This window comes from Hydra viridissima, unplaced genomic scaffold (genome assembly GCF_058129835.1).
Source record: "Hydra viridissima isolate aposymbiotic clone 2 unplaced genomic scaffold, HvirCarnegie_v1 scaffold_9, whole genome shotgun sequence".
Taxonomy (NCBI): domain Eukaryota; kingdom Metazoa; phylum Cnidaria; class Hydrozoa; order Anthoathecata; family Hydridae; genus Hydra; species Hydra viridissima.
In genome coordinates this window covers 17,059,391-17,086,658 of record NW_028324308.1, presented here as the reverse complement: position 1 = coordinate 17,086,658, position 27,268 = coordinate 17,059,391, and the positions used below count along the sequence as shown (strand labels likewise).

At 30.2% G+C, this 27,268-nt stretch overlaps 2 protein-coding genes across 5 annotated transcripts; both read left to right on the top strand.

Annotated features, from left to right (window-relative positions):
* Positions 1-7,134: 7,134 nt before the first annotated feature.
* Positions 7,135-9,768, top strand: LOC145185538 (uncharacterized). 3 transcript variants are annotated; one of them, XM_090099156.1, is made up of 4 exons: positions 7,135-7,249; positions 7,515-7,649; positions 7,853-8,059; positions 8,367-9,768. In XM_090099156.1, the coding sequence occupies exons 2-4, from the start codon at positions 7,580-7,582 to the stop codon at positions 8,741-8,743; spliced, it is 654 nt and encodes a 217-aa protein (XP_089955282.1). In that variant the 5' UTR covers positions 7,135-7,249; positions 7,515-7,579; the 3' UTR covers positions 8,744-9,768. The 3 variants fall into 3 exon arrangements, with proteins under 3 accessions (XP_089955282.1, XP_089955283.1, XP_089955281.1); XM_090099157.1 differs by lacking the exon at positions 7,135-7,249 and adding an exon at positions 7,263-7,461 and having other exon boundaries at positions 7,559-7,649; XM_090099155.1 differs by lacking the exon at positions 7,135-7,249 and adding an exon at positions 7,263-7,461 and having other exon boundaries at positions 7,543-7,649.
* A 4,523-nt stretch (positions 9,769-14,291) lies between these two features.
* LOC145185218 (uncharacterized) lies at positions 14,292-26,953 on the top strand. 2 transcript variants are annotated; one of them, XM_090096895.1, is made up of 17 exons: positions 14,292-14,353; positions 15,601-15,914; positions 17,049-17,197; positions 20,031-20,099; positions 20,239-20,343; positions 22,151-22,246; positions 22,394-22,545; positions 22,764-22,861; positions 23,097-23,223; positions 23,358-23,509; positions 24,357-24,435; positions 24,562-24,672; positions 24,762-24,850; positions 24,946-25,041; positions 25,146-25,252; positions 25,467-25,596; positions 25,701-26,953. In XM_090096895.1, the coding sequence occupies exons 2-17, from the start codon at positions 15,701-15,703 to the stop codon at positions 26,567-26,569; spliced, it is 2,643 nt and encodes an 880-aa protein (XP_089953021.1). In that variant the 5' UTR covers positions 14,292-14,353; positions 15,601-15,700; the 3' UTR covers positions 26,570-26,953. The 2 variants fall into 2 exon arrangements, with proteins under 2 accessions (XP_089953021.1, XP_089953022.1); XM_090096896.1 differs by lacking the exon at positions 14,292-14,353 and adding an exon at positions 15,115-15,134 and having other exon boundaries at positions 15,613-15,914.
* The last annotated feature ends 315 nt before the right edge of the window (positions 26,954-27,268 follow it).

Below are 27,268 nucleotides of genomic sequence, written 5' to 3'. Positions count from 1 at the left end.
GGGCGGATAGGGCATATTGGTAAGCTTGGTTTAAGAGTTTGGGGCCCTTTAATCGTGATTTTTTTTTTTCATCTCCAAATTTATACAATTTATAACTATTTTGTTGTATAATAAATTTGGGCCCTCTTTAAGTGGGGAGGCCGGCCCTTGAATGGGCTAAACACAAAATAGAAAAGTTTTTAAAAGTGATAAGAGAAACAAGTTCTTTAGATTTGTTATAAAAATTATTTCTTCTTATATTAGGGTTTCAGTTAGTTGAAAAAACAGACTGGTAATTAAGGGTCTGCATCTCGGAATTGTTTTCTCGAAATAAACCGGGACAAGCATAACGAGGCGAGAAATGTCCCGGAAGAAAAAAAACGAGACAAAAGAAAAAATTGTCCCGGAATAAAGTTATAAATTGGGACAATAGTTTTGTCTCGGAATTTAAAAATTGTGTCCCGGATATCATCGTCTTGTCTCGAATAACGAGACGCATATGCTTACTGGCGATAAAGGAGCAATAAGAATCATATTGCCTCCTTATAGCCAGGTAATAGAATATTCTTATCTTCTAAGGTTGACCAAGAAGAATGCTTGGGTCTGTAAATAGGTAGCTCATCCTTTTTTGTTTTGTTTTCTGAGAGTTCAAGAGTACAATTTGTAATTTTTTGTCGATTTCAAAGAAAGCTACTGAAGCTACTGAAGTTTTTATTTTGTCTTACTTTCCGATGTAACCAATGGTAGCAGTGAGAGTATTTCCCCTGTAGACAAAAAGCAAACCAACCAATCAGATTTTTTGCTGTTATTTTACTTTTTATTTTAATAATAACCAATTAAATTTTTTTTGAACTTAAAAGTATAAATTTCATATACAGGTATGGTAAAATGACATACATTTACTTTTTACATATTTAAAAACGACAAAAAATTACTTGAAGAAAATCTAGTATAAATACTAATGCTGATGTACAAATGTTAAGAGATCGGCGACAGTGCTGGTAGATATAACAGCCGAGAGAAATTTCGGGCCTCGGGGAAGTTTTCTTAAGGGGCCCTCATTATGATCAATTATATACCCAGGACCAAAAGAAGCGTGCTCTGGTCATTGAAAATTAAAAATAAAAGTTAATTAAATCTTTTTAAAGTCAAAACTATTTAAATCTTTTAAAAGTTACTTTAAAAAATTGTTTGTACACACACGGGGCCCCGGGAATCTTCCCCGTCTACCTCCCCCCCCTCCTTTCGGCGGCCATGCTGGCAGAACTGCGGTTACCTCATCAGAAGGAGGGAGACTGGCACTTAAGCTAAAAAAGTCTGAAAATAAACTTTCTTAATGAAAAGTTAGAAAGTAAGAAATTCAATCATTTTTTCATCGATAAAATGATAGTTCAGATTTTAAACATCAAAATTATATTTTATTTTATGAGTTTTAAAAATATCAAAAAATACCTGAAAACCCTGTTGACAAGACCATGGCTCAGAGATCTAAATCAAAACCCTAAAAATCATCATAAAATCATCGAATCATCATAAAATCATCGAATCATCATAAAATCATCGAATCATCATAAAATCATCGAATCATCATAAAATTATCGAATCATCATAAAATCATCGAATCATCATAAAATCATCGAATACAATAAAAATCATCATAAAATCATCGAATCATCATAAAATCATCGAATCATCATAAAATCATCGAATAATCATAAAATCATCGAATCATCATAAAATCATCGAATACAATAAAAATCAGTCTTGATGAAACAACACCTTATTTAACACTAGAAGCCCCAAGGTGGATCAATTGATCCAAACACGACTTTGACACTTTGCCGAGGCCAAAGTATTGACGTTGAAAAATTGATATATTATCACTTATTTTGAAATATGAGTAAACTGCATAAGGGCTTTTAGTGTTAAAAAAATCTGCAGAAGCTCGTTGACCTTCTAATGGGCTTCTTGTGAAACAACATAAAACAATATTCCGTGATATGTGGCAATATATTTGAAGAGCGGTTATGATTATTATCATGCCTAGTTCGATTAGTAGAGTAAAACAAGTAACAAGAATAAAAGCCATAAATTCTAATATACGCTTCAAAGCTCGTCTCATATCAGTTTGACCACGGATATAACTGAATAGATATTTCCAACAAAAGAAAACCATAAGTTAGTTTTAGCTGAAAGTATGCAGTTTGTAGTAGTGTTTTCCGATTCAGAAAAAATATATACAGTATTGGACAAAACATTTGCAACCAACATCGAACAATGCTAAAAAGTGTTCCTAATTTTACATGTCTTAAAAACGAAACAAACTATACTACCACAGCAAACAGTTCAGGAGTCTGGAGTCATAGCATGCCATGACATGAGCAATCAGCTGACAGGTGACAGCACACAGGCAGAATTTCGTTGACAAGTGCCATTTTGCAGCGGACAAAACAAGTGCAACTTTTTTGGTTTGTTTCATTTTATTAAGTCTGGTCCGTGTCAACGTCACGGAAGTTTTTTAATAATTAAAGGAAGTATCCAGAAGTTTCCAGAAGCATGCAGAAGCTTCCAGAAGTTTCCAGAAGAAGCATCTGGAAGCATTCAGTAGCATCCAGAAATATTTATTATTTTTATGACTTCAAGTGCAAAAATGGCTCCCGACAGTCTTGGATTGGAACTAAGAAAAAAAATTATTGGCGATTACGTAAGTGGAATGTCACAAAAAAGTATTTCTGATAAATATCGCGTGAAAAAATGGACCGTATCAAGACTATGTTCCAAATATCGTTCTACGGGGAAGTTGGCACCAGATAACAAAGGTGGAAGACCGCGTTCCACCACTTCTAGAGAGGATTCGATGATCGTCAGATCCGTCAAAAAGGATCCCTGGATATCATCAGTCGAGATACAAAAGCAATTAGAGCTACCTGTATTGGACCGAACAATCAGACGACGTGCTGTTGAAGCCGGATTGTTTTCTCAACGCCCTGCAAAGAAACCGCTGATTTCACTAAAAAACCAGAAGAAAAGACTCCTGTTTGCTACAGCTCATATTGACTAGAATGTGCAGAAATGGCGAACTGTCCTGTTCAGTGATGAATCGAAGTTCAACATCATTGGGAGCGATGGCATTTGTGTACGTCGACCGTTCGAAAAATGCCTCGATTTACGTTACTGCCATAAGACCGTGAAGCATGGTGGAAGCAATGTAATGGTCTGGGGGTGTTTTTCTGCTAACGGTCTAGGTCCAATACATCGAAACGATGGAGTAATGGACCGTTTTATGTATAAAAATATCCTGAAAGATGTTATGTTACCTCATGCTGAATGGAATATGCCAATAAAATGGATTTTTTAGCAAGACAACAATCTGAAATACACTGCAAAAGTAGTCAAGCAGTGGTTTCAAGACAACCACCTATCGGTGATGGATTGGCCACCTCAATCTCCGGATTTCAACCCTATCGAGAACCAGTGGGAGATCGTCAACCGTAGAATTAATCGCGAAGGTGTTCGTAATAAGGATCAACTGTTTGAACAAATCCAAAAGGCCTGGGCAGCGATTCCACAAAGTTTCATTGATCACCTGATCAAATCTATGCCTCGAAGATGCAAGGCTGTGATGGACAACAAAGGATTCGCCACGAAATATTGATAGCAAAATACAGCTTGGTGAACATTTTGTCGAGTTGCACTTGTTTTGTCCAGAAGGAAATCAACTTTTTTTTTAAAACTTTTGATTAATTTATTAATTTTCGTGTACAAATAATGAACTTTGTGATGAATAAAACTTGAAGAACTTTGTCTCTAAACAGTTACATAGTTATTTCTCTAAATTGAAAAAATGCCGCACTTTTATATAAAGAAACTAAATTAGCATTATTTGGTTGCAAATGTTTTGTCCAATACTGTATATTGCTTTGCTTTTTAATTATCACATGCTTATTTATTTTTAAGCAAAGTTGTCTTTCAAAGTTTAAGTTGGAGAAATGCAATTAAGAATATTAGTGATTAAGAGTATTAGTAATTAGCAACATTGGTTCAGTAAAATAAGAAAGTTACAAGATTAGTTTTCAGTATTTCTATTTAATATTTATTTTATAATTTGTTTGAGTTTACGATGTTAGTCCATTTAATAACTAATTTGTTTTTTATATCTATTATTGAAAACAAAAAAACAAATTAAGAAAAGAAACTTAATGAGGTCTTTGTTAATGAATCCTTTTTTATCATATATTTGTATTTGAAGGCTCACAAAGCGGTTAGGGTAAAAAAAGCAGAAGAAAGACAAAAGTCATAAATATAATTCTTCAGTAATTAATTTATCAAAAGTTTTAAATAAAATTAAGTTTAACAAAGCAAATGAATAAAACTTTTAAATCTAATAAATCCACTGAGGAATTGTCATTTAGCACATTATTTACATAATTACAAGGTTTGATGTGTGGTAGGGTAGATCGAACGCATTAAAACATTATTTACTAATTGTTACTCAAATGTATTACAGAGAAAGGCAGCATTTTGAATAGAATATGCTAAAGCATCCATGATTTTTGGTTGCAGATGTCTTGCTGATAAAAAGTAGAATTCTCTCACTTGATGCGCAGAAAGAGCTGATGCAACCAATACAACCTTATATTTATTTGTAAACACACACAACGTAATGCTTCTGTCATTTTTCGCTCTAAAAGGAAATTTAATTTACATCAATCAAATAACAACACATGAGCATTCGTAATGCTACTTTTCTTTTAGTGCTGTGGCATTCAGAAAGCATGACAGCAGGAATAATATTTCATTTTCTTTTAAAAGATAGAAAAGGCAATTTTTAATTTAAGCTCTATATTTTGATGCTTGGCAGATCTTCTTAGCTTGATGTTGTTACACGTTGTTTCTTTTTACTAAGAAACCAAGCTAAAGGGCTTGCACTAGAAAGTCTCTTACTTTAAGGGCACTTTTTTACATCTCTAGTTCTAGAAGGTTCTTCAGAGTTTCTTAAGTTTCAGATTAATAATAGAGAGAAAAAGTAAATAAAACACAATATTAAAACATGTTAGCAAGTAATATAAAAGTTTAACAATTAGTCAACTAAGTTTGCTTGAATTTCTTCAATATCATTCAATGCGATATAATCCTCAGATTTTTTTCTTGTTTTCTAACATAAATTCTTTAGCAATGCAAGAAATAATCTTTATTCTTTAACAAATTAACTTTATAAGATATTTTTGATTGGTTCGCTGGAATTTTTTTTTTTTTTTAAATAAAACCACATTAATTACAATTAAAATTGTTTTTATTACTTATTTGATGTCATTTATTGACATTTACAGTCTATTACGATTGCTAGTGATTAACGTAAATACATAAAGCATAGAAATATTGTTTAGCGGTACACAGTGACTCAAAATAACAACAAAAATGGCAATAACCCACTCACAACATTTTTGTAAATATAGTGCCCTTTTTTTAATAATAATAAATTACAATGATTATTTATTTAAAAAGTAAAAACAGTTCTTTCGTAAAACTTATATTCTATATTTTATGGCTAAAAGAAGTTCAAAGTTCAAGAATTATTTTCAAGGAAATCTGAAAAATGAGAAATTTTTATTTAATAAAAATGGAGACATTTTAATCTAAATAAAAGTCTATATTTACTTTTAAAATAATCTTTTAACTTTATATATTTCAAATGTATTGAAAAAAAAAATTGCAATCTGATTGTTTTTGTTCAAACTGGAAGAATTTTCTAAAATGATATAGAATATATGCATAGTTTTTTGTTTTAAATATCAACTAAAAAAATGTTCCATCGAGTTCCAAGAAGATTTTTTTTTTTTTCAGTTAGTTAACACTTTTACTTTTAGAATATAAAGGGACTGTCGCGGTCACCTGCGGTATAGGGAGTTATTTAAAAAAAAAATCTTATCTCGAATATACGTGATTTAGGAGTGGATAAATTACGATTATGGAAGGATTTATTTAACGAAATCATATAAAACTGAAGAAATTAGCAAAGAGAATGTAAATAAAGTAAAGGCTACTTTAGCTACATTTATTTCAAAAGTGAAAAAACTAAAATAATGTGGTAGAAATTATAATTCATTTATAGAAAAAGAATACCAATGGCTTCAAGAAAATCATTTGACCAACAAAAGAAGCCACTTTGGTTCTGGAAAACCCCATGAACAATGGGTGGTTCTTGGAGAGCGAAGCAAAGAGAAAAAATAAAAGAACTTGGTGTTGAACATCATGCTCTATTGTTAGTCTCTGCAAGAATTACACTTTTTAAAAGAAGTCAAATGTTTTATAGATCAAAAAAGTTACAGACACTTTGGATAAAACTTTTCCCTTTAGTATGAGTGTAAAACAAACTCTTGCATTAGAAGTGAATACTGACCTCAGCTACAAACAGTATTAAATGATCAAAAACTTAGCCCTTGGACACATATTTTTCCCCTTCTTGCACAATATTTTAGTGAAAAAAGTAAAATACTATCCTAAAAATATTTTTTTTCTCTGATTTCAGTTGTTGCCATTAATATTGCTAAAGCTGTGTTAATGTAAATGGTATAACAATACCAATAGTGGCAGCTGAAGTAAATGATGGTAATTCTGCCAGAAACATGCAAATATTAAGTAGAGTAATGTACCAAGATGTTGTGTATTGGCTTGAAAATTCTAAAGTTTTAATTAAAATTATTTTTTACATGTGCAGCCAAACCTTACGCACGCGTGAACGCTTATCACGTATTAAACGCGTCATAGGTGCGCGTCAAAAGTAATATTGTTAACAAATTTGAATGATTTGACCCAAAAAAAACTCATATTTTCACATATAATATGTTTATTTACAACTTTTATCAAATTTTATTGAGTTTTTGCCGATTTTTGATCATCCGGAGTCACTGTGCGGTGTTTTCATCTATGGTAACTTATAAACGGACTTTACAGAGTGATCTCCCTTTGAGATCTGTTTTCATCACTGATCTCTATAATAACTGGATAGCGCATCTCTAATATCGAAACTCACGCCAAAATCGCCATATTGGAAAGCCCCAGAACAATGAAATCTGATATGTGTGTTAAAGCGATAAAGCGATAAGCCGAAAAACAGAACTTAAAGCTTACGGGATTAAAATTTTTGGGGCTTTCCAATATAGCGATTTTGGCGTCAAAAAATAAGAAGTTTAGCTCTTTTGCGCTATCCAGTTATTATAGAGATCAGTGGTTTTCATCTTTTGGTATTCTCGAGTTGATAAATATAACGGTAATTACGACTTATTCCTTCGGTCAGACAAAAAGTTCCGTACTTTACCAGATAACGAAGTTTTGTCCTTTAATGAATCTTTAGCCCATGCTCAGTGGCAAAATTACAATTTTAATAAACGAGGATGTGGTATCATTATACAACAAGTTTTTTCCATGTTAAACGAAAATATTTTGAGCTGCGAAATTAAGTCATGAACTAGGTTTGATGAGGTATATTTGCGTTTACACTTACAAAATCAGTATGGTTTTTTTGTCGTTCCTAGATATTGCTGCAAATAATTTGATTTGAAGTTTGTTAATTTTTGAGAACTCCTATGAAGATTTTTTAATGGCACAAGTTAAAGGTTTAAATGAAACTACACTTTGGACTCTTGAAGAAAAACAAAGATTTGTTAATGGTAAGTCAGTAACTATAAAAAAATCAAGTAGATAAATAAAAATCATATAGATAATTCCAATAAAGTTATCATAGTAAAAATAAAACAGAAATTTTCTTTATAATCATGTTTAGTGGTTCAGAACAGCAACTCATGAAAAATTCAAGTAAAAAACAGGCAATGATAATAATAAACTTTTAAAGTTAAGATAATTTTTTATATAGGCTTGAGCATGGGGCCTCCTGTTCGTAAACCAGATGGGAATGTTGATTGGGTGCAATTAAAAAATATAGTAGGTACTAAAACATTAAAAGAGGTAAAAGACTTTGCAAATTATTTCAATGCAGTAGAACAAGGAACTTTCTACCCTGAATTTCAAACAAAAGCAGCCATTGATGTGTGGAGGTATCTAGCTTCTTCGCTATCAAAAGGTTCGATTGTTTTTTTTATATCTTTTTATTTTTTAATATAACATAAGGTCAGTCAGCAAAAGCTAACATTGTTCTTACAAATTACAAGCAATTTTTCATTTCTAACAATTTACAAACAAAATGGTGCATATTTTTTTAAAATTGTTGTTTTTATTGCTTTTTTGTTTGTGTACTATATGCATTTTCTAAATAAAAATGTTTCCATTATAAATATTATTGTTATTAAAGCTTTAATTTCTGTGACTAGTTGTGTTCTTCAAAATTCCTGTGATATGTTTGTAAAATAAACTTAACATTGTAATTCTAGGAGATAATATTGCAGATGCTTGTATTCCTCAAGTGCTAACAGTTGCCGCATTTGAACCTGTTAGTCCATCAAGTTGTAGTGACCCTCCAAACTATCGAAATATTTACAATTATCTTTCTGCTGCAACACGTGGTACAGCTCTACCAGATGTTTCTCCAAATGACGCAGCAGTAATCTTGGAGCTTCTTGAAGATGTAGTAAGAACTTTGTCCTTTTCAGAAACATTGATTCAAAGAGATTTTATGCATCAAAGATATTGTGAGCTTAGAAGCATCATGATAGATGATCATCCTGAAATATCAGATATTAAAACAAACTCTACAAATCCATTTGGAATTCCTTTTGAAATTTTAGAATTTAAAAAGGTAGAGAAATGAAGAGAGCTGTGTTTTTTTTCAAGATATTGAAATGCATTTTTTGAAAAGTTGATAGTGAAATTCATTCACCTTCAACTTTTATAAATGAGAAATCATTTAAATATTGTTTTTGTCTTTTTCTTTTTTTTTTTTTCTTTTTTTTTGACATTTTTTAAGGATTTTTTTTCTTATAATGTTATGAATAACATTAATTTGCAAACAATGCTTCATTATAGAAAATTACATGTGTTAAATGTGTGCTTTTTTGTAAAAAGCAGCCTTCTGGAAGCCTTTCATATAGTCCCATATGTCAATTTTACCTTGTGGTGATGGTCATAATTACACAAGCAGCATATTACAGTCATAAAAAAGAAATTATATTAAAAACAGTTGTTCAAATCATTTTAGCAATATCATTACAGTTGTCATTAAAAATACTTGTCAAGTTGCCAAAATGCGCTAAAACCAATTTGGTACTTGTTTCAAGTTGTGTCTAATAAAAGTTATTATTATAGCACAGTTTTTTTAATTCACCCAAAGTTCAGATAACATTAAAAAATTGTTTTACTTTTCGTGGTCTCAAATGAAAATCTTTTTGGAGGGGTGGCCGCTTTTGTAAAAAACATTAAATTTTTAAGAATTATAAATTTCTGCAAGACCCTCCCCCCCCCCCCCCGCCTAAAGTTAAATATTACTAAACAATGTCAAAGTGTTTTTCCAAAAGCAAGTTCAAATTGTTAAGATTCTCTAGGCCGTTAAGATATGCGGAGCCCAAAATAAGAAGCTGAAAGATGGGCTCAATTGTTGAGCGTAGTGTAGTATACAAGGGGGTTCTTAATTCTTCTCCCCACCAACGGTTAAACGGTTTTTTATCCTCATGATAATCCTAAAGCTTGTTGTTTCCGGTATAATCAATAGCTACGTATCTGGATTGAGCACTTTTAATATGGGTGTGAGTCGGATACGAATGCACATCATATGTTGTTGCATTATATTGTAAACTATAGTGCTAATTTTGGTCGTATAAATATAGAAAAAAAGAAAAATTTACAGAGCATACTTGAATTGCATGTTTATCGTAATAAAATTAATCGTATATCGTACTTATGAATTGATATTTTAATATTTTACCGTTTTCAATTTAGAAAAAAAAAAAAAAAAGCCTTTGTACACTCTCACAACCAAGACAATTATTATGCATACAATTTCTTTCTATAACTCAAAAGAATGTTAAAAAAATAGTTTCAATAAAAGCGTTTCTTTTAAACTAAACACCTAAGCCGAAATTTTTCGATGAAAGCATTGTCCGTAGGGCAAATAAGACGTAGTTTAATAACTGTCATGACCACGACAACTTTGGTTTTTGTTTTTACTTTTTATTCGAATTTCATCGATATTTGTCTGCTACTTATTTCTAAAACCGACCTAGAAGTAAAAATGCGTTCTTCAACAAGTCCTTAAAGTTGCTTGAAATATTTTGTTAAAGCATAACTGATATAAAGTAACTCGCAGAATTCCACATAAATAAAGTTGTAATATTACTATTTATATGCTTTTTTATGGAAAAACAGCAGTTTTCACGAAAAACTTCGGTTTTGTGAATACAGCCTTCAGGGGTTTTTTGTTTAAAGAGATAAATAGGTAATACTGACGTCACAATTATTCAAAGAAAGTTAAAAAAACAATCCGAAATGAGTAAATTTTTTAGATCATCGGCTATTATGGGTTTCCTAGAATAAACCCCAAACATAATCTCACATATTTTTATTCTACATTACACCTGGTTTTTACAGCTTCAAACAAACCGGTGACACTGTTGCAAAACCAAAAGCCATCTTGGTTAATGCAGTTTGAAAAGTTTGGTAGGATGCTTTATCTGATATGACTTTCACAATTTCATCAAAAAAGTGTGGTACTAGAGCGATGAATGAATAAATATCTGGATATATGGTAGGAGGTACACTCTTTCCACCTTAAAGTTCAGAAGGATCCAAATTCTTGATATGGCGAACCTGGTGCCCTTAATTTCTCTTCTGTACCAATTCGATGTCATTATAAGGTTTCTTTTACAATGCACTTTTTTAATCTTTTCTTGATAAACACTGACGTAGCAAAATAAACCTGCTAGTTTTAAGTAACATCTTAATGCAATCTCATTAACCTTGCATCTTTGCACTATGTCTTTCAATAGTTCTATGAGACCACTATTCATCAATAGCAACACTGAAATGTTAGTTTAAAGCATCGGTACTTTAATGTCTACTATTCAAGAAGGTATTACATACAGCTCTAAAAAAATTCAAGAAAGCCTTTAAAGTTACACAAAATTCTAGAACATTTTTAAATATCTCAGAAGAATGCTTCAGGAACTACATGTGAACAAAGAAAATAAATAATTTCAAAACGTAATGCACTGTCATCAAGATCAAAGTTATTTTGAAATTAGTCTTATCTGCTGATACAAAATTTTTTCACAATCTCTTTTTTAAAGTAACCCTCCTCAAAAAAAAAAGTATTCAAAAACTAAAGAAAATAACAGTGAAACAATTTTAAAATATGTTTATAAATTTATAACACATATTTTCTTTTTTTTGTTTGTCACTTTAGTAGTTTCAACAAAATACAGCAAAATAGAAACATTAGAAATTAGTGTTTAAACTACAATTGGTAGTCGCTACTGTGATACCATTTTGAAACAGCAAAGCAAACAATTAAATGAAAGTTGACAGTAAAAAATGGAGTTCATTGTTTATTTCTCATCAAATCTTCTATGCGCTTACATCTTTGTTAGTGCTGAAATCAATTTTCAGGTAAATGAAATATTTCTTGACGAAAATGATTTTCTTGAAAAAGTTATCGCTAAAAAGAAGTCATCAAAACAATTGTGAAAAGTTCATTTTCAGTTCTCCTGCTTAGAAAATAGAAAAGTAACTGGAAAGAAGCTATCCAATGATATTTACAAAAAACTATTTTCAATTACCAAGCATCTAAACTATTAATAAAGAAATCTGCTGACAAAATCTGAAAGGATCAGAAAATAAATAAACTTTTTTTTAAAAAAAAGATTGATAAACATAATTTGAAATGAGAAAATATTTCAGTTTTAAATTTAATTTTTTAAATAGTTTTTAAAAACGAACTAAATTCGATTTTTTTTTTTTTTGTCTTGTTCGATACGGTCCATTTTCTAAGCGAGGCAGTACCAATTAGATTTATGCACTGATTTTAAAGTGATAAATTTGATCTCAAGATTATAACCCTGATTTCAAAAATTTCCTTTAAATAATTATTTTGAAGTCACTGCATCTATGTAATAATAATTCCATCTTTCGAATGATGTAGATGCAGAATTTTTAGGATTTGAGTTTTATTAAGCAGCATAGTGAAAGAAAGAGAGTTTTGGCATAAGATTTCACCACCAATAACAAATAGTAATGAATAAAATGCAAGCGATGGGTCTTTTTTTCATCCCTGCAAAGTATTGTGCAATAGTGCTTCTCGGTGGAAATACGGACCTTTTTCAAGCGTCCGATCGTATGTCATTTAATTCAGTAAAGGAAGACATTCTATGTGAAACGTGTTAAAGAAATCCCATTTAGTAGGTGTTTGATAAAGTTCCACCTCGAACATTTAAAAATTTAATCGGGCACTGAAATTTTATTTTTATTTTCTTTTTCAAATAACTCCGTTATTACAAGTGTTCAACTTAAAAAATAAAATTAAAAAAAAAATAGGGTAAAGCAAATTTATTGACAGAAAACTATTCAGGGGCTAAGAAGATGGGCATGTAATTTTTGAGGATTATAAGTATTTTAAACATTGTAATCATTAAATAAAAGTATTTAAAATGTGTAACTAAAATTATCTTCATTTGATTTATTATTGGGAAATTCTCTTCTTTGGTTCTCGTCAAGTAAAATAAATTCATCATTTTATTCAACATCAATCAAAATAAACAGTTTAAAAAACTAGATCTAATCATAAGTAGCTTTAAAAGCATTTCTGGTGCACTTTTTGTAAATAATTCCGAAAACGAAATAAGCTTAACATGTGGGCAAGTTTTAGTATTTGTCCAAACCTGATCTGACGTGACCTGAAGCTCTTTCTAAGCGTGATATATTAGGTATGTGCGTATCTGCGATTTACGGCACCGGTTTTAAAGTTAAAATCTGTGACCATTTTTTCACCGCGTGCTCGAGGTAGGTGTTATAAGGATGGATTTTTCTCGTCTTTTTTTTAGATTTTTGTATTGACTTAGATAATATTTTAAAAGTAGAGTGTTGTAAGTTTATTGCGATTTGTTTTTTTTTTTTTGCAGTTACTAACGTTTTTAGTGATTTCATTGCAATTGAAAACTTCATTCCTGTTCTGGAAGTGAATTGACATTGAAGGAGTGATGGTTTTTTTTTCTAACTTTTGAATCAATTTTATATATCTATTTTCTATGTACCTGCCAAATTTTATTAAAAAATAATGACACGCTCATATTCTATTTTTGCACGCAGTAAAGGGACCAAATATTCTTCTGTTGTAGAGGTTGGGGTGGGGGGGGGGGATTCAAGATTATGAACATTTTGTATATTTGACTTTTTTATTCATATTCATCAAAAAATTATTTTTTTAGAAAAATAAAACTTTATTTAAAATATTTGTGATTTTTTTAAAGTATTCAAAACATGATTTACACACAAGCGCACACACAAAAAAAACCATATTCTGTTATTAGTTGAATAAAAATATAACCGAGGCAAAGTAATGCGCTAAAAACTAAACAATGAAGTTCTATTATAAAACCACCGTAAGCCGAACGCTAATTTTTTAAGTTGGTTGCAGTTTTCTTAAGCATTCCTTATAATGAATTTTTGTCACTTAAATGGGCATAACTTTTAGTAGAATCATTAGTTTTTTATAAAATTTTCACCATCGTTATACTGATTTAAAGCTCTTTACAATGATGTAAAGTAATTAAATAGCTGAATAGTTTAAAAATTTTGCACACATACTTAGATATATAATTAAGTATTTCATAACATTGGAGTTGTCCCTACCCTTGAATGCATGTATGAAATTGGTAAACATACTCGTGTCAACAAGGGGTTGTAATAGATGTAAAATGTTAGGCTTTACAAAAAAGGGATAAATACAAAATATGATGATAAAATAAATTGCGTATGGATTTTTGTTTATGCTATGTGAGTCTGAATTATTTTCTCATTTCTCTATTTAGATAATCTCTTATTTGCATATGAGAACGTTGTTTGGTAACATCGTTTTTCCAATAAAAAACATACAGAAGCGCCTTATAAATTTAATATTATGATTGTGGCACTGTTCTTTTTCAAAATTTAATTTAATCGAATAGTTAACTTAAAGCGCTCTAATTTTCTAGCATACATATGAAGTAAACCAGTTGATGTGCATGCACCAGCATTGATGAATGGCATTAATCATCCTTCAAGAATTTGCCTAAATTGCTCACCGATACCATTAAAGCGAATTACCCACAATACCCGTGAAGTTTCCGCGAATGTTTATGTATATTTTACATGCATACATCGTGACCATCGATATTTTACTAGCCGAATGGGTACGCAAGTATATAAATAAGGTTCAGTTACAAATAACGTTTAGGTACATAGATGTAATTTCATTCTGATTTAAATAATCTTAAGGCTGCTAAATTGATTGCATTATAAATTCTAAAAGAATGATATCTTTATGAGCTTTATAGTTCATGAAAATATCATAATATAGTCGGAATAGGGTGCATTCCTTTAGAAATTATAATGCAAATAAACCATATTTCAAATCTGATTCTATGCTTCAGGGAAGTTTACCATAAATCTTTTTGAAACCTTTGTTGAATCGTCTATTCTTCTTAATCTGTTACTAAATCAAGGGTGTTCAAATGAAATACATTTTTTTCTTGACACATTCAGCAGTTTAGCTAATGTACTAAACATCACCTTATAATTAATTTTAAAACTTTTTAACTTTTTTCTTGCAATTATGCTAACAAGCATGATAAAATTTCCCCCCTTAAACTGAAACATGGCTTAGGTACACTAAAATTTTAAAGGTTCAGTTATCTAGATTGCGTTAGAACAAATCTAACTGATATACTTAAAATAAATTGTGTTATTTGATTACAGCCATTAAAACCTAAATTTTTAATGTTGAACATTAGTTTAAGAGATTTAACTTAAAAGTGCTCTGCTGAACAATTTTGTGTTTAACAGTTAGTTTAGTTTTGTGTCAAGGGGATGAAATTATCTATAGTCTAAAATTAAATTTATTTCTAGATTGATAGTCAAATTAAAATTAAGCTTTCCATATGATACTTTAATGAATTGCTGTTCCTGTTTTTTTGTTCAGAATAACGACCCAACAATTTTAATAATTTCTATCTTCAATATCCTTTTCTTGATTAAAAATGTTTTTTTTTTTTAATTTCAGAAAAAGCAAGAAAATTTCTTAAGAAACTTTAAAGTGATTAAAAATGAATTTATAAATATTTATAAAGTTTTAACTAAAGTTTAGGAATCTAATCAAGCAGACATAGCCTTTAAAAGTTAATTGTAGATATGAATTGCAGCTAACAATCAATGAGTGTTGCTTTAAGAAGTTACATAATTGATTTAAACTCAATTAAATGACTATCCGCTTTCTTTTGTACTTCTAAGACTTTTTATTTAATTTATCTTCTTGTTTTTCTGGAGGCAAACTGTTCAGAGTTTAAATGTTTAAGTTCTTGCTTTTGTTCTAAAGTACCATTTTAATTTACCATTAATTTATACTTAAACTTATGATTTCAAAAGGTTTATTATGAAATAGTGCTCCAGTTTTTAGCTAAATTTTGTTACATTTTTTCTTAATAGTTTTTGTAATACTAGAAGAATATAGACTTAAAGGTCTATCAGTTTACAATCGCTTGCAATGAAGAAGAAATAGATCTAGAGGTTAGTCGCAGCAACTAAGATGTTGAATCAAATGCAACAGGCACAACTGGTTGACCAGCACCACAAGCAAGTTCATAATCGTCCCCAGCAACAACAGCCTCAAGTTTTGTATAGCGTTTGCATACCTACAAGTTTGGAAGAAAATCTAGTAGGGAGCAATACTCAATGCAGTGTGTTTAAACAAATAAATATTATTCCAGGTTTTGATGCTGAAAATGCAGTTGTTGATACAGGTGTTTATCTTTTGTTTTAAAAGTACCTAATTTAAAAATTGCTTGTTGATCTTTTTAGTGGAGCTCTAATTGTTACATGGGATCCCTTTAAGTTTTAAGTTCTTTAGTTAAAGGAAGGGAGTTTGCTAAACTTTATCCAAAATTTACCAATAGCCTTTTTTAACATTGGAATAGTTTTTAAAAACTTTAAATAAAGTAATTTTTGTATTACGATTGATATTTGTAAAATAAACAAAATATTCCAAGTATTTCCAGTTTTAGATCTTACTTGTAGTATTAAATCCTAAATATCAAAAATATATATAACTTAAATGAGTTCCAGTGCAAAATGTGCAAATGTTATATACTTAGTATACAGGGTTTTTTTTTTTTATAAGAAACTTTTTTATAAGAAACTAGTTCTAAATGCCCCAAAATCTTAAGAAACTATTATTACTAAGTTACTTTTTGATAAGAAACTTATTTCACTAAGAGTTCAAGGATTTATCCCTAAACATAACACAAATTTCATTTGAAATTTGTTTTATTAAGATTTCAAGGAATATTTCCTAATTTGTGTTTTGTTCATTGTCAAATCTGAGGATTATATACATTGAATAATATTGATGGAGTTCAAATCATTTTAGTTGACTGTTAAAAATTTTACCTTACTTTTTAACATGTTTTCAAATATTAACTTCTCTCTTTTAATAATCTGATATTTTAAGAAATTTTTAGTACTAGAATTCTAAAAAAGTAATCTATAAGGTTTACTTATCATGGTGCTGTTTTTATCCTAATAAACAAACATAGACATAACTGTTATCCCCTCAGGAATGGAGGGAAGAATATTAGATATGCACAAAGTTGCTAAAAATGTTTTAAATATAATGGACAGAACTATGTGTAAATGTTAAAACATTTTTTATGTTGAAATTGTGTTGGAGAATTTGAAGTACAAGATATATGATTATCAAAAGTTAGACATTTGATGGTGTACTTACTTTTTATTAAACATTTTTTTAGAAATAGGGATCATGTTGTGTGGCCAAATACAGTATTGACATATTTTTTGAAAATCATCAAAACCTGTTGTTATTTAAGTTCTGATTAAATTCTGATTGGTATAAATATAGTAATTGTTGAAAATATTAGGTATCAAACTGGTTCGTCCTGCGGGTACTCAAGTCCACATTGCAGCAAACATAAACTCTGCTTCAAATGAGTTTGATGGAAAACGCATGCGAAGGTCTATACAACGTAGGACAGTGGACTATAATGCTTCTACTTTACAGCAGATAAAGGTAAAAGTTTGAATTAAATATAGCTGTAATAAATGATTTCAGAAAAAGCCCTAACTTAATGTGCAGTGTTTGCATCAATACCTTTCTAGTGTATATAAATATCTTTAATTTGAAGTTGTTCTAGCCTAACAAACGTTTTGTCTGGTGTGACCAGTCACTTCTTTGATAATGCCTCTTCAATTTTGGGCAATTACACAGACAAAGGTAACATTGTGAACTTGCCTTGGAGGTCCACCAGGAATGACACCATTTTAAACTTTTCAATGACCTCCTAGTTGTACTGATGCTTCAAGGCAATTATTGGAGTTGGTAAGCTTCTAATCCTTGATCAGATTGTTAATGTCTTTTTGGTTGAAGAAAAATGGCTTTATCTTATCATCGGCATTTGTAAATTTGTACTTTGGATATGCATTATTTCAATCTCCTCCAACATAATCACTTCTGAAGAGGTTGATCTGTATTTGGAGTGGCAGGAACAGGGAGTTTTTAGTGTGGTACTGCGGTAATATATGAAGGAATATCTGAATTTTATATTAGGAGGTACACTCTTGCCACTTAAAAGTTTTGAAGGATCTATCAACCATGTATCATTTTACATGTAAGTTAGTAATTCCCAGTATTAGCTTATATGTAAACAGACTGTAAATGTAACTCTCCACATCAAAACCAGACATCTTGCTTAATCTATAAAATGGTTTAAAATCTTTTTTAAATTTAGGTAATCTTTATTTTATTGAGACATTTTCTTTGCAGAAACATCAAGATAAAAAACTAATGAAGTATGTAAAAAAGGATTTTTGATGTATATAAAGAATGAAAATGTTGCTTCCAACCCTTGTTATTTTAATGTGATTGTTTGTAAATTAGATTAAAAATATTTGATCATTAAGTTGATGTTACTCAATCAATTTTCTTTAGTTTATTTAAGTTTGAGTTTTTTCCAAATAAAATCTTTTTTATTAAATATATAAAAAAATTGGGTGAACTTATGAAAAACAACCCTAATGTTATTTTGTTTAACTGCTTTTAAAACAATTTTCTTAAGAAGAAAGTCTCAGAAAACCAATTTAAAATGTCTAAAAAATCTGATTGGAATAACCTTTCTTAACAATAGCTATTCTTGAAAGCTTTGAAATAACTTGTTCTAAATATACAAATAACTTGAATTATATTTTTTATTCATGGTGTCTGGTTTTATCTCAGATGGCCACAAATATTGTTTCCTAAAAAAAATTGGAAATCATAAGTTTAATAATTCAAACTCTTTAAGCTGTTTTAAATTGTTAAAATTCTACACAAAAGAGCAATGCTATCAATAAGATAAATTTCAAAATGTCATGTATTTTTGAAACAGAAGTCATTCTACTTTTAAAAGCATAAGAAAATTGGAAAACATGCTTTAAAACCCGGTATAAAATTTGATTAATTTCTAATTGATTTTACTTTGCTGCATTAACTTTACTGGATCCAGCATGTTAATTAACACATCATTAATTATATAGTTAGGTTGGGTAAAAGGTATTATTTTCCTAAACTATTGTTCCTACAAATAATTTTTTCAACATGTAAACATTTTTAGCTTAAAAATTATAATTTTAAAATGCAAAAGGAAAATCAAGGCCAAGACCTTCAGCACCGTTGTGAAGACATTTAATGTACCTAAAAAGTCAGAATAGCAAGCCATAGAATTGTCAAAAGAAAGCCTAGAAGTAATGTCAAGTTTTTAGTTGCTACCAAGGCCTTTGTGGCCAAGGTTAACGCCCCTTAAAGTAGTGAATGCAATAGCCAGGGCATGAATTAGTCAGAGAAGACTGTCAGCAGAACAAACAGGTACATTTCTACATTGAGGGTTGAGGATGTCCCTGATAATCTTAAGATAATCAGTAAGACAAAACACCACCACCACCCCACCCTCACCCCCAGCCAAGTTTTGGTCTTTGACTTAGTTGCTTTAAACAGCTTCAATATGCCCTCTATGGTTCTATCATCAGGCTTAAGGATGAGTTCTAAAGATTACCTACAGAAAGTTCTTCAATCTCATATTATCCCCTGGATATCATTCAATTTTAGTGACAATAAAAAATATATCTTAATGCAGAATGAAGCACCTTGTCACACAGCAAACATTGTCAAAAACTGACAGAAAGACAACCTCAAAGTTTTGCCTAAAGATGTGTGGCTGCCTAGCTCCCCTGACTTGAGCCCATATAGGGGTTCAAGTATGGGCTTGTGTTAAACAACACCCAAACTTAAATGAACTCTAACACTCCATCAAGAAGGCAACTTTTCAGCTGACATCCTACACCCAGCACTCCTGCAAAAAGTTTGGGCCTTGTTTAGAAGCTTTAATTGAAGCTCAAGGATGAACAATTTCTAAATTTTCAGCTGTATACCTGGTACTATAAATATTATTGTTATATAATTTTTGTCCATATATAATGTGCATCCTTTAATTTTATTTAAACTCAGTTTTTAATTGGACATGTTATCACACTGTATGCAGTTATAGATATTATGAAAATGTTGATTTTAGCACTTACAATTCTTTATTTAGTTTCTTAATGTTTTTTTTTAATTTATTTAAGTGATCTTTTTAGACCCATGCTCAGCAAATACAATACCACCTTTGTTAACACAAATATACATCATAAAGATTATGTTTGCATCTATTGTTTTTGTTTTTCATGTAAAATTTATGACACAAAAAATAATAATAAAACTGATACTTTTGTTAGGAATGAGAAAAAGTTGGCTTTGAAAAAATTTCTTGCAATTCAACTTCTTTAAAGCAAATTAATCAAAATAAACTATTTTAGAAACTTTTTCCTTCTAGCACCGACTTTTCCGTAGATCAGTTTTGCAGCGCCCTGTTAGTCAACCAGATCCTCTATATTATCCTGAGGTAAGTTATTTATTTTATTTTTTTTTATGTAATTATTTTTTAGATGTAAGATTACCTACAATTTAAATTATCAGTTGTTTAAAATTTTAGTTTTTTTTTTTTTTACTTTTTTTGGATTTAATTTTGCTCTATAAAACAGCTTATCCAGCCATGTACGCTTCTTCATAATCCCATGAATGCAGTGACAACCAGATTCGTTAGAGCTTCAACAAATAAAGTCAGGTGTCCAGTTTTTTCAGTAGCTGTAAGTGTTTAATTAGCCATAAATCTTTTTAGTATACAAATATTATATTTTAATGCCTTTACTTTTTATTTATTTATGTTCACAAACTTAAAGCAGCTACCTATTCCCTATTATAAGATCTTTTTTAAACAAATATAATATCCATGACAGTATCTTTATTTAAATATTTAAAAGCGTTTTGAATACTCAAAAAAATTGTGGAAATTGAACTTTAATTTTGGGATGAAACATTAGTTTAAAACAAGATAACTCCATGCTTCAGTTTCTAGCTGCAAAAACTGACATAGACCAACAGGGATGAAAACGTTTCTACAAGAAGTTTTTTTATCCATCTTTTTAATCTGTGTCTAAATTGAAGACTATTACTTTCATAATTTTTTGTATATATTTTTTATCTTTTTATTTAAAAAATATACTTTAGAAAGTTATCAAATAGAAAAATAGAAAACTAACCTAAAAGAAAATATAAATTTAAGAAAAACTGTATAGCTTAGAAAATTATCCATAAAAAAGGTTTCCCAAAAGCTGATGGAATAACTGTAGGAGATTTTTGCAAATAAAGAATTTAGTAACAAAGTTAAAATGAAATAATTTATCATGATTGTAGATAATTGCTAGGCACTTTATTACAAGAAGTTTAAATATCAACAGGTCAAAGAAAAGATTTTATCACTTTTCTTCAGGAACAACTTCCATTTTCAAGACATTCTTTTTTCACCCAGTTTCTCTTTAAAATCATATTGAATTTATGTCAAGAAATCAAAGCATTTAGATCATCTTTGATAACGACTGTCAAATAAACAAATGAGAAAGATAAAATTCTACCATGGAATATTTTGCATTTTGTATGTTTTTTCTTTTGTTGTTAGCTCCAACTTTCTAGAAAGTTGGTTTAAACCATCTCTTCCCATTACAGTTTTTATAGGTTGGTTCAAACTTCAAATGCAATTCTTAATTCTATATTCAGCAATTTCTTTTAAAACTATAGTTCTTACCCAAACACCATTATTGATTTTTTGTTTAGATTTTTGTTAATCATTTTAAAAGCAATGTTCATATGTGGTATTGATGGTTTTGAAGCTAAAACCCATCTGTATATCAAAGATTCAATCAAATTACCAATATAAGTTCATCACACATTTTATTGCGTTAATGTTTCTATTTAGTTGAAGCAAATCTGTATGAAAAGGATACCTTTTTTACATATAAAGTTATTTCTGGCATTTGTCTAAAACGCACTGCCTCTTTTTGACCATTTCAACGATTGACTGAAGATAGTCATGATTGCTTTGCAGTTGCTAGAAGAGTAAATTTACAATATTGCTTCTGTTACCTTCTGGACTTTTGGTATCCAATTTGTCAAGGCGCTATCATTAAACTCTTAGTCTTTGTAGGTGGACCACAAATAATTTTTGTTCTAAGCATCATTTAGTCAAATAAGGAGTTTTTGAACATGTTACAAAACTTTTATGTACAAACATGGTAAAAACTATATGATTTCATGTTATGTTTATTTAGCTATCCTCTCAAACATGTTGCAACCTGCTCTGGGCATGAGTTTAAGTTTTTCCATTTTTTAAAAAGAATAAATTAATAGATAAATAAATTCTGGTAGATTTATTTAATCTAAACCCAAATAAATATAGTTGAATCTTAAATTTTCAAATTAGTTACATTTCCAATAATTTTCCAATAAAGTTATTCAACTAAAGCATCATTTACATCATACTTTTTTAATGTTTCCATATTAATGGGTATATTTTGATAAGACAGGTAGTTTTTCTTTAACTGTGATATCTCTTTATAGTGGACTCCAGAAGGAAGGCGTGTTGTTACAGGTACAAGTAGTGGAGAGTTCACATTGTGGAATGGTCTTACATTTAATTTTGAAACTATTCTTCAGGTTTGTGCTTGTTATTTAAGTAGCATATTGAAATTATTAAGTTGCTTTTTTGGGTTTGTGTAATACTGTTTTTAGTTTCTTTTAGTATAGCAAAGTATTTGATTTAAAGACATTATACAAATATTTAATGGTTTAGTATTGCTTTAGGCTCATGAATCATCTGTTCGTGCAATGGAGTGGAGCCATAATGACATGTGGTTGCTTTCTGGTGATCATAATGGTGTTATAAAGTACTGGCAGAGTAATATGAATAACGTTAAGATGTTGCAAGCCCATACAGACCCTATTCGTGGTGTGAGGTAAGATCTTGTTTTTAAATCTTTGTTAAAACCTATGTTAGCTATAAAGATGATGAGATTTTATAGATATTAATTATGTTAGAACTAACCAATATTTTCATACTCACTTTTATTTATTTCAAGTTTTGTTCAGAAAATAGTTTTTTTTTTAAAAAAAAAAGTATTTTAAAATAAAGTAAGTAAATAGAATTCAGATGAATAAAATCATTTTCATTTAGTTTTTGTCCAACAGATAATAAGTTTGTCACTTGTTCTGATGATGGATTGATCAAACTATGGGACTTTTACAGATGCCAAGAAGAAAGGATTCTTAGAGGTTTTAGAAAAATATGTCACAATATATAATAAAATCTTTTATCTTTTAGCGTTATCATTTCTTTTAGTTCCATTTTATAGGCACCAAATAATTCTATAAAGTTGTATAGAAACAGAATGTTATGTTATAAATAAGTTTTTGTTGCCTATGATTGAGAAATATGTAAATCATTTATTACAAAAAAATATGTAATGCCATTATTTGAGGAAGGTTTTTTTATAGAAATAATTTTTAGGTCATGGTGCAGATGTAAAGTGTGTTGGATGGCATCCTTTTAAAAGTATGGTTGCTTCAGGAAGTAAAGACAGTCAACAACCTCTCAAATTATGGGACCCTCGCACAGGATCCAGTTTAGCCACAATGTATGCAATAAATTTTATTATCAGGGGGGGGGGGGGGAATCTTCTCCATGCAGTATTTTGATGTTGAGTGAGATAGGATTTATATTTTGTTAATTATTATCACCTGATTAAAAAGTAACAAATTGATTTTTTAGTCATGGACATAAGAGTACTGTTATGGATTTGAACTGGAATAAAAACGGAAATTGGTTGCTTACAGGTTCTCGTGATCGACTATTGAAAGTTTTTGATATACGTGTAATGAAAGAAATTTATACATTTAGAGGACACAAGAAAGAGGCTGCTTGTAAGTGCTAATGAGGTTTACTCTTAATGTTGTCTAAAATCTTAAAATGTTATGTATTATTACATTTGTTCATATACATGTATAAAAAATTTCTTAGCTCTGATGTTTTAAAAAAGATTTCATATTGAAAATATGAAATCTTTTTTAAAATATCAGACAGAGTAAAGAAATTTTGTTAAGAAATTTTGTTAAGAAAAACTGTAAAGAGCTTTTCCAATGAAGAAAAATTATAGGATGGATGTTTGTGGTGTAATTAAGTAAAATGTTAAGGAGTTATTCTTAAGTTTCACTTTAAAGTATACACAAAAAATGTCACTAAATTTAAATGTACTAAAATTTATCAAAATATTGCTCAATTGCTACTGGGGTAAAACATTTGAACAATCCTAGTCCTAAGACAACCCATGAACCTTGGTGCCTTTAACCATTTATTCTCATTTAATCCTGTAGATGAGTATGTAAAATGGAGGTGTGCATTCTTGCCTTCTTGGTACTAAGCTGTAAAAATTAAGTATGGTGATTTAAATACTGTAGTTTTGGAGGAATTTTTTGTCAAAGTTCTGTTGCACCCCTAATTATCACCCCTAACTAATAAATAATCTAATAAAGTTTTGAAAAATTCTTTTATCCAAAAGAAAAATTTGAAAGAAATTAGTCATAAACAATAAAAAAACAGTCAAAGCCAATTTTAAAAATCTCAAAACTACAAAAATATGACCTTTTTTTTTCCCCAGTGGGCTTCAAATATTAAAAATAATGACTTTATTATACTCTTGTGAATAATTTATTTATATATATGTAAAGTTTAAGAAAAGCATTAATAAATGTTTTATGAAATATATTATAGCTGTAAATTGGCATCCATTGTATGAAAACATGTTTGCAAGTGGTGGATCGGATGGATCTATTATGTTCTGGCTTATGGGGTAAGCAATCTTGAACATTTTTGTAAATGTCAAGTTAACAATTTAATTGTGCATTGTTGCTTAGGTTAGGAATGATTTTGTAACTTTATCCTCCTGTTAAGTTCTATTTTTGAGTTTATTTATCAGGTGTGAGAAGGAACTAGGGGCGATGGATAATGCACATGATGGCATGATATGGGATTTAAAATGGCATCCTCTCGGACATATTTTATGTTCAGGATCAAACGACCACACTACGTAAGTGTCTGCTCTTCAAATATTTTTAATGTGCATTTTTTTAAAATCTCGTTTGTTTCTACTTTGGTTTTTATATCATCTTTTTTCAGTAAATTTTGGACCAGAAACCGGCCGGGTGATAAGATGCGAGATAAATACAATTTGAACGTTCTACCTGCCGGCTACGACGACGATTATGGTTTGACTTGTTTTGGTTCATTTTATCATGTTATGTTTTTCTTTTACAAATGTTTTTTTTTTTTATCTCCTGTTATTTGGTTTAAAAACATTTAGAGTATGAGCTACCAACAATGACACAAAATGAAGACTCTACAGCTGCTGATTCTTCTTTAAATATAACTGCATTGACTGCCGATAACCCAACGAAAGGTTTGTTCAGAGTTTACAACTATTGTCTCAAGGAGAGAGTTTCTATACTGTTTATTTAAAATTAATTTCTTTTTTCTTTTCTTTTTTTTGACATACTTTTTTAGTTGAGCAAGAGATTGGTGTTTCTGAAGTGCTACAATCACCTATAATACAAGCTCTTTTGCAGCAGGCGACATTACAAGTTCAAAAACCCAGCAGTAAAGAAACTCCCGTATGTAATTGAAAAGTTTGTCATATTGATTTTCAAACTCACTGAAGTTCTCTCTATATTTTTTTGTATTAATGTTTTTGACGTCAAACATAATATTGAACTGCTACTATTTTATGCAGGTACTTAAGAATTTACTAAGACACAAAAAAATTTTCCACGATCAGTAAGAAGAAAGCAGTTTTTCCGAGTGTTTGTAAAATTATTCGTATTTTAGGCTCAAATTTACACTGTGCCACGTCAGCGCACCGCTGCCATTACCTTCAAGATTGATCCTAGTAAGCAGAAAAAAGCTATAGAAGAAGTGGAGAGGCTTGAAAAACGACGTGAACGACATCTTGCGAGGGGTACGCGATTACGTTAAATCTTATTATTTTGGCTTGTGTTATAAATTTTTAATACGTAAAGAGTTAATTACAAAGAAAAATTTTTAATATATAACTCTATTTAGGTCGCCAAACATCAACTAGTGAAAATACAAATGCTCCATCCTTACTTGATCTTGATATAGCCCCTCCACCTTTTTTAACCACTCACGAATGGGACGATGAAATGAAGGATGTTCCATTTATTGACGATATTAAACGGCAACAACTCCAAGACCAAAGACCTGCCGGTAGATCGCGAGATCTCAATGGTTCGCTTCAAAGTGAAGCTAATCATGTAAATGGTGATTTTAATGGTATGAACAATGACTGTGATTCCATACAGAGGAATGTTGATAACTTCAACACGCCCAACAATGATGGTTTACGTTTTGGTGAACCTTTAAATAATTTTCGACGAAATGAAGCATTTCACGATAACAGACCATTTCCTCACTCAGATGGTTTTGATAGAATTGCTGGTCAGAACTCTTATGGTGGAGATTTTAATAGGCCTGCTCTCTCTCATCTACAACCTGGAAACTACGAAAGATTGAGATTTGAAGACCGACGATTTTTTAATGGACCTGATAGAATAGATTTATTACATCTGGATAACAGAAACTTCAACAGCAACCACTCGTTTCGCCCTCACATGCACAATGATTCTGTAATAAGCGATCTACCGTTTGAAAGATCAATGGATGGGCCTCATTTCGATAGACCGCTTAACGGACCTTTTTTTGATAGAAACCTAGACCCGCAAATTAGAGAACCTAGTTTTAGAATGGATGGGCCGGTATTTGAAAACGGACCTCGTTTTGATAGACCAAATGATCGCTTTATTAACGAACGATTTCCTCCCCAAGATAGACATGATATTCCAAGAGATAGATGGCACGGAGGTGTTAATCGATGGCAAGACGAAAGAGTGGGCAGTAGTTTTGGAAGATAATCTGTGTGTTTGAATTTAACATCCGGTTGACAAATTTCCCGTGTTAAAATCAAAGAGTAACGATACCTATAGATTGCAAATTGACTTGTTCGAATGAGTAACTAGCAAAAAGAGGGGAAAAGGTAAAAAAATAAATGGAGTTAAACAAGGCTTTCACTTTTTATTTCAAAAATGCTACTTAGCAAAGCTTCATATATAGACTCCTTTTGGTTATAAAAAAAAAGCATTTCGTTGTCAATAAGCTTTAGCAATCGGGCTCTGTCTGACTATTTAACTTATAAAAATGAACAGAAAATTTCTGTAATCTTCGAACTTATATTTTGAATATATTGAAACAAGGAGTTGCTGCTGACAATCGTCATTGAAAATGTGGCCAAACTGCAATATGATGTTTTTTTTGTAGATACAATATTCCTTATGCTGCATCTGTGAATTATAAACAGGCAATAATTCTTATCCCAGACTGATTAAATTTTATAGCGAAACCATTTACAATAGCTTACTCAGTTTAATCCTTTTGTCGGTTACGAGGTATTGCCTGTTAACGTTAACTATCGAAATCGTCTCTTTATTTTGACTAGAAATTAATTTAAATGTGTTATTGAATTTATCGTACCCTGTGTCAGAGACAACCTACCTTGCAAAAATTTTACGTTTAACGAAAAAATATCGAAACGTGACATGGTAAATCTAGACCAA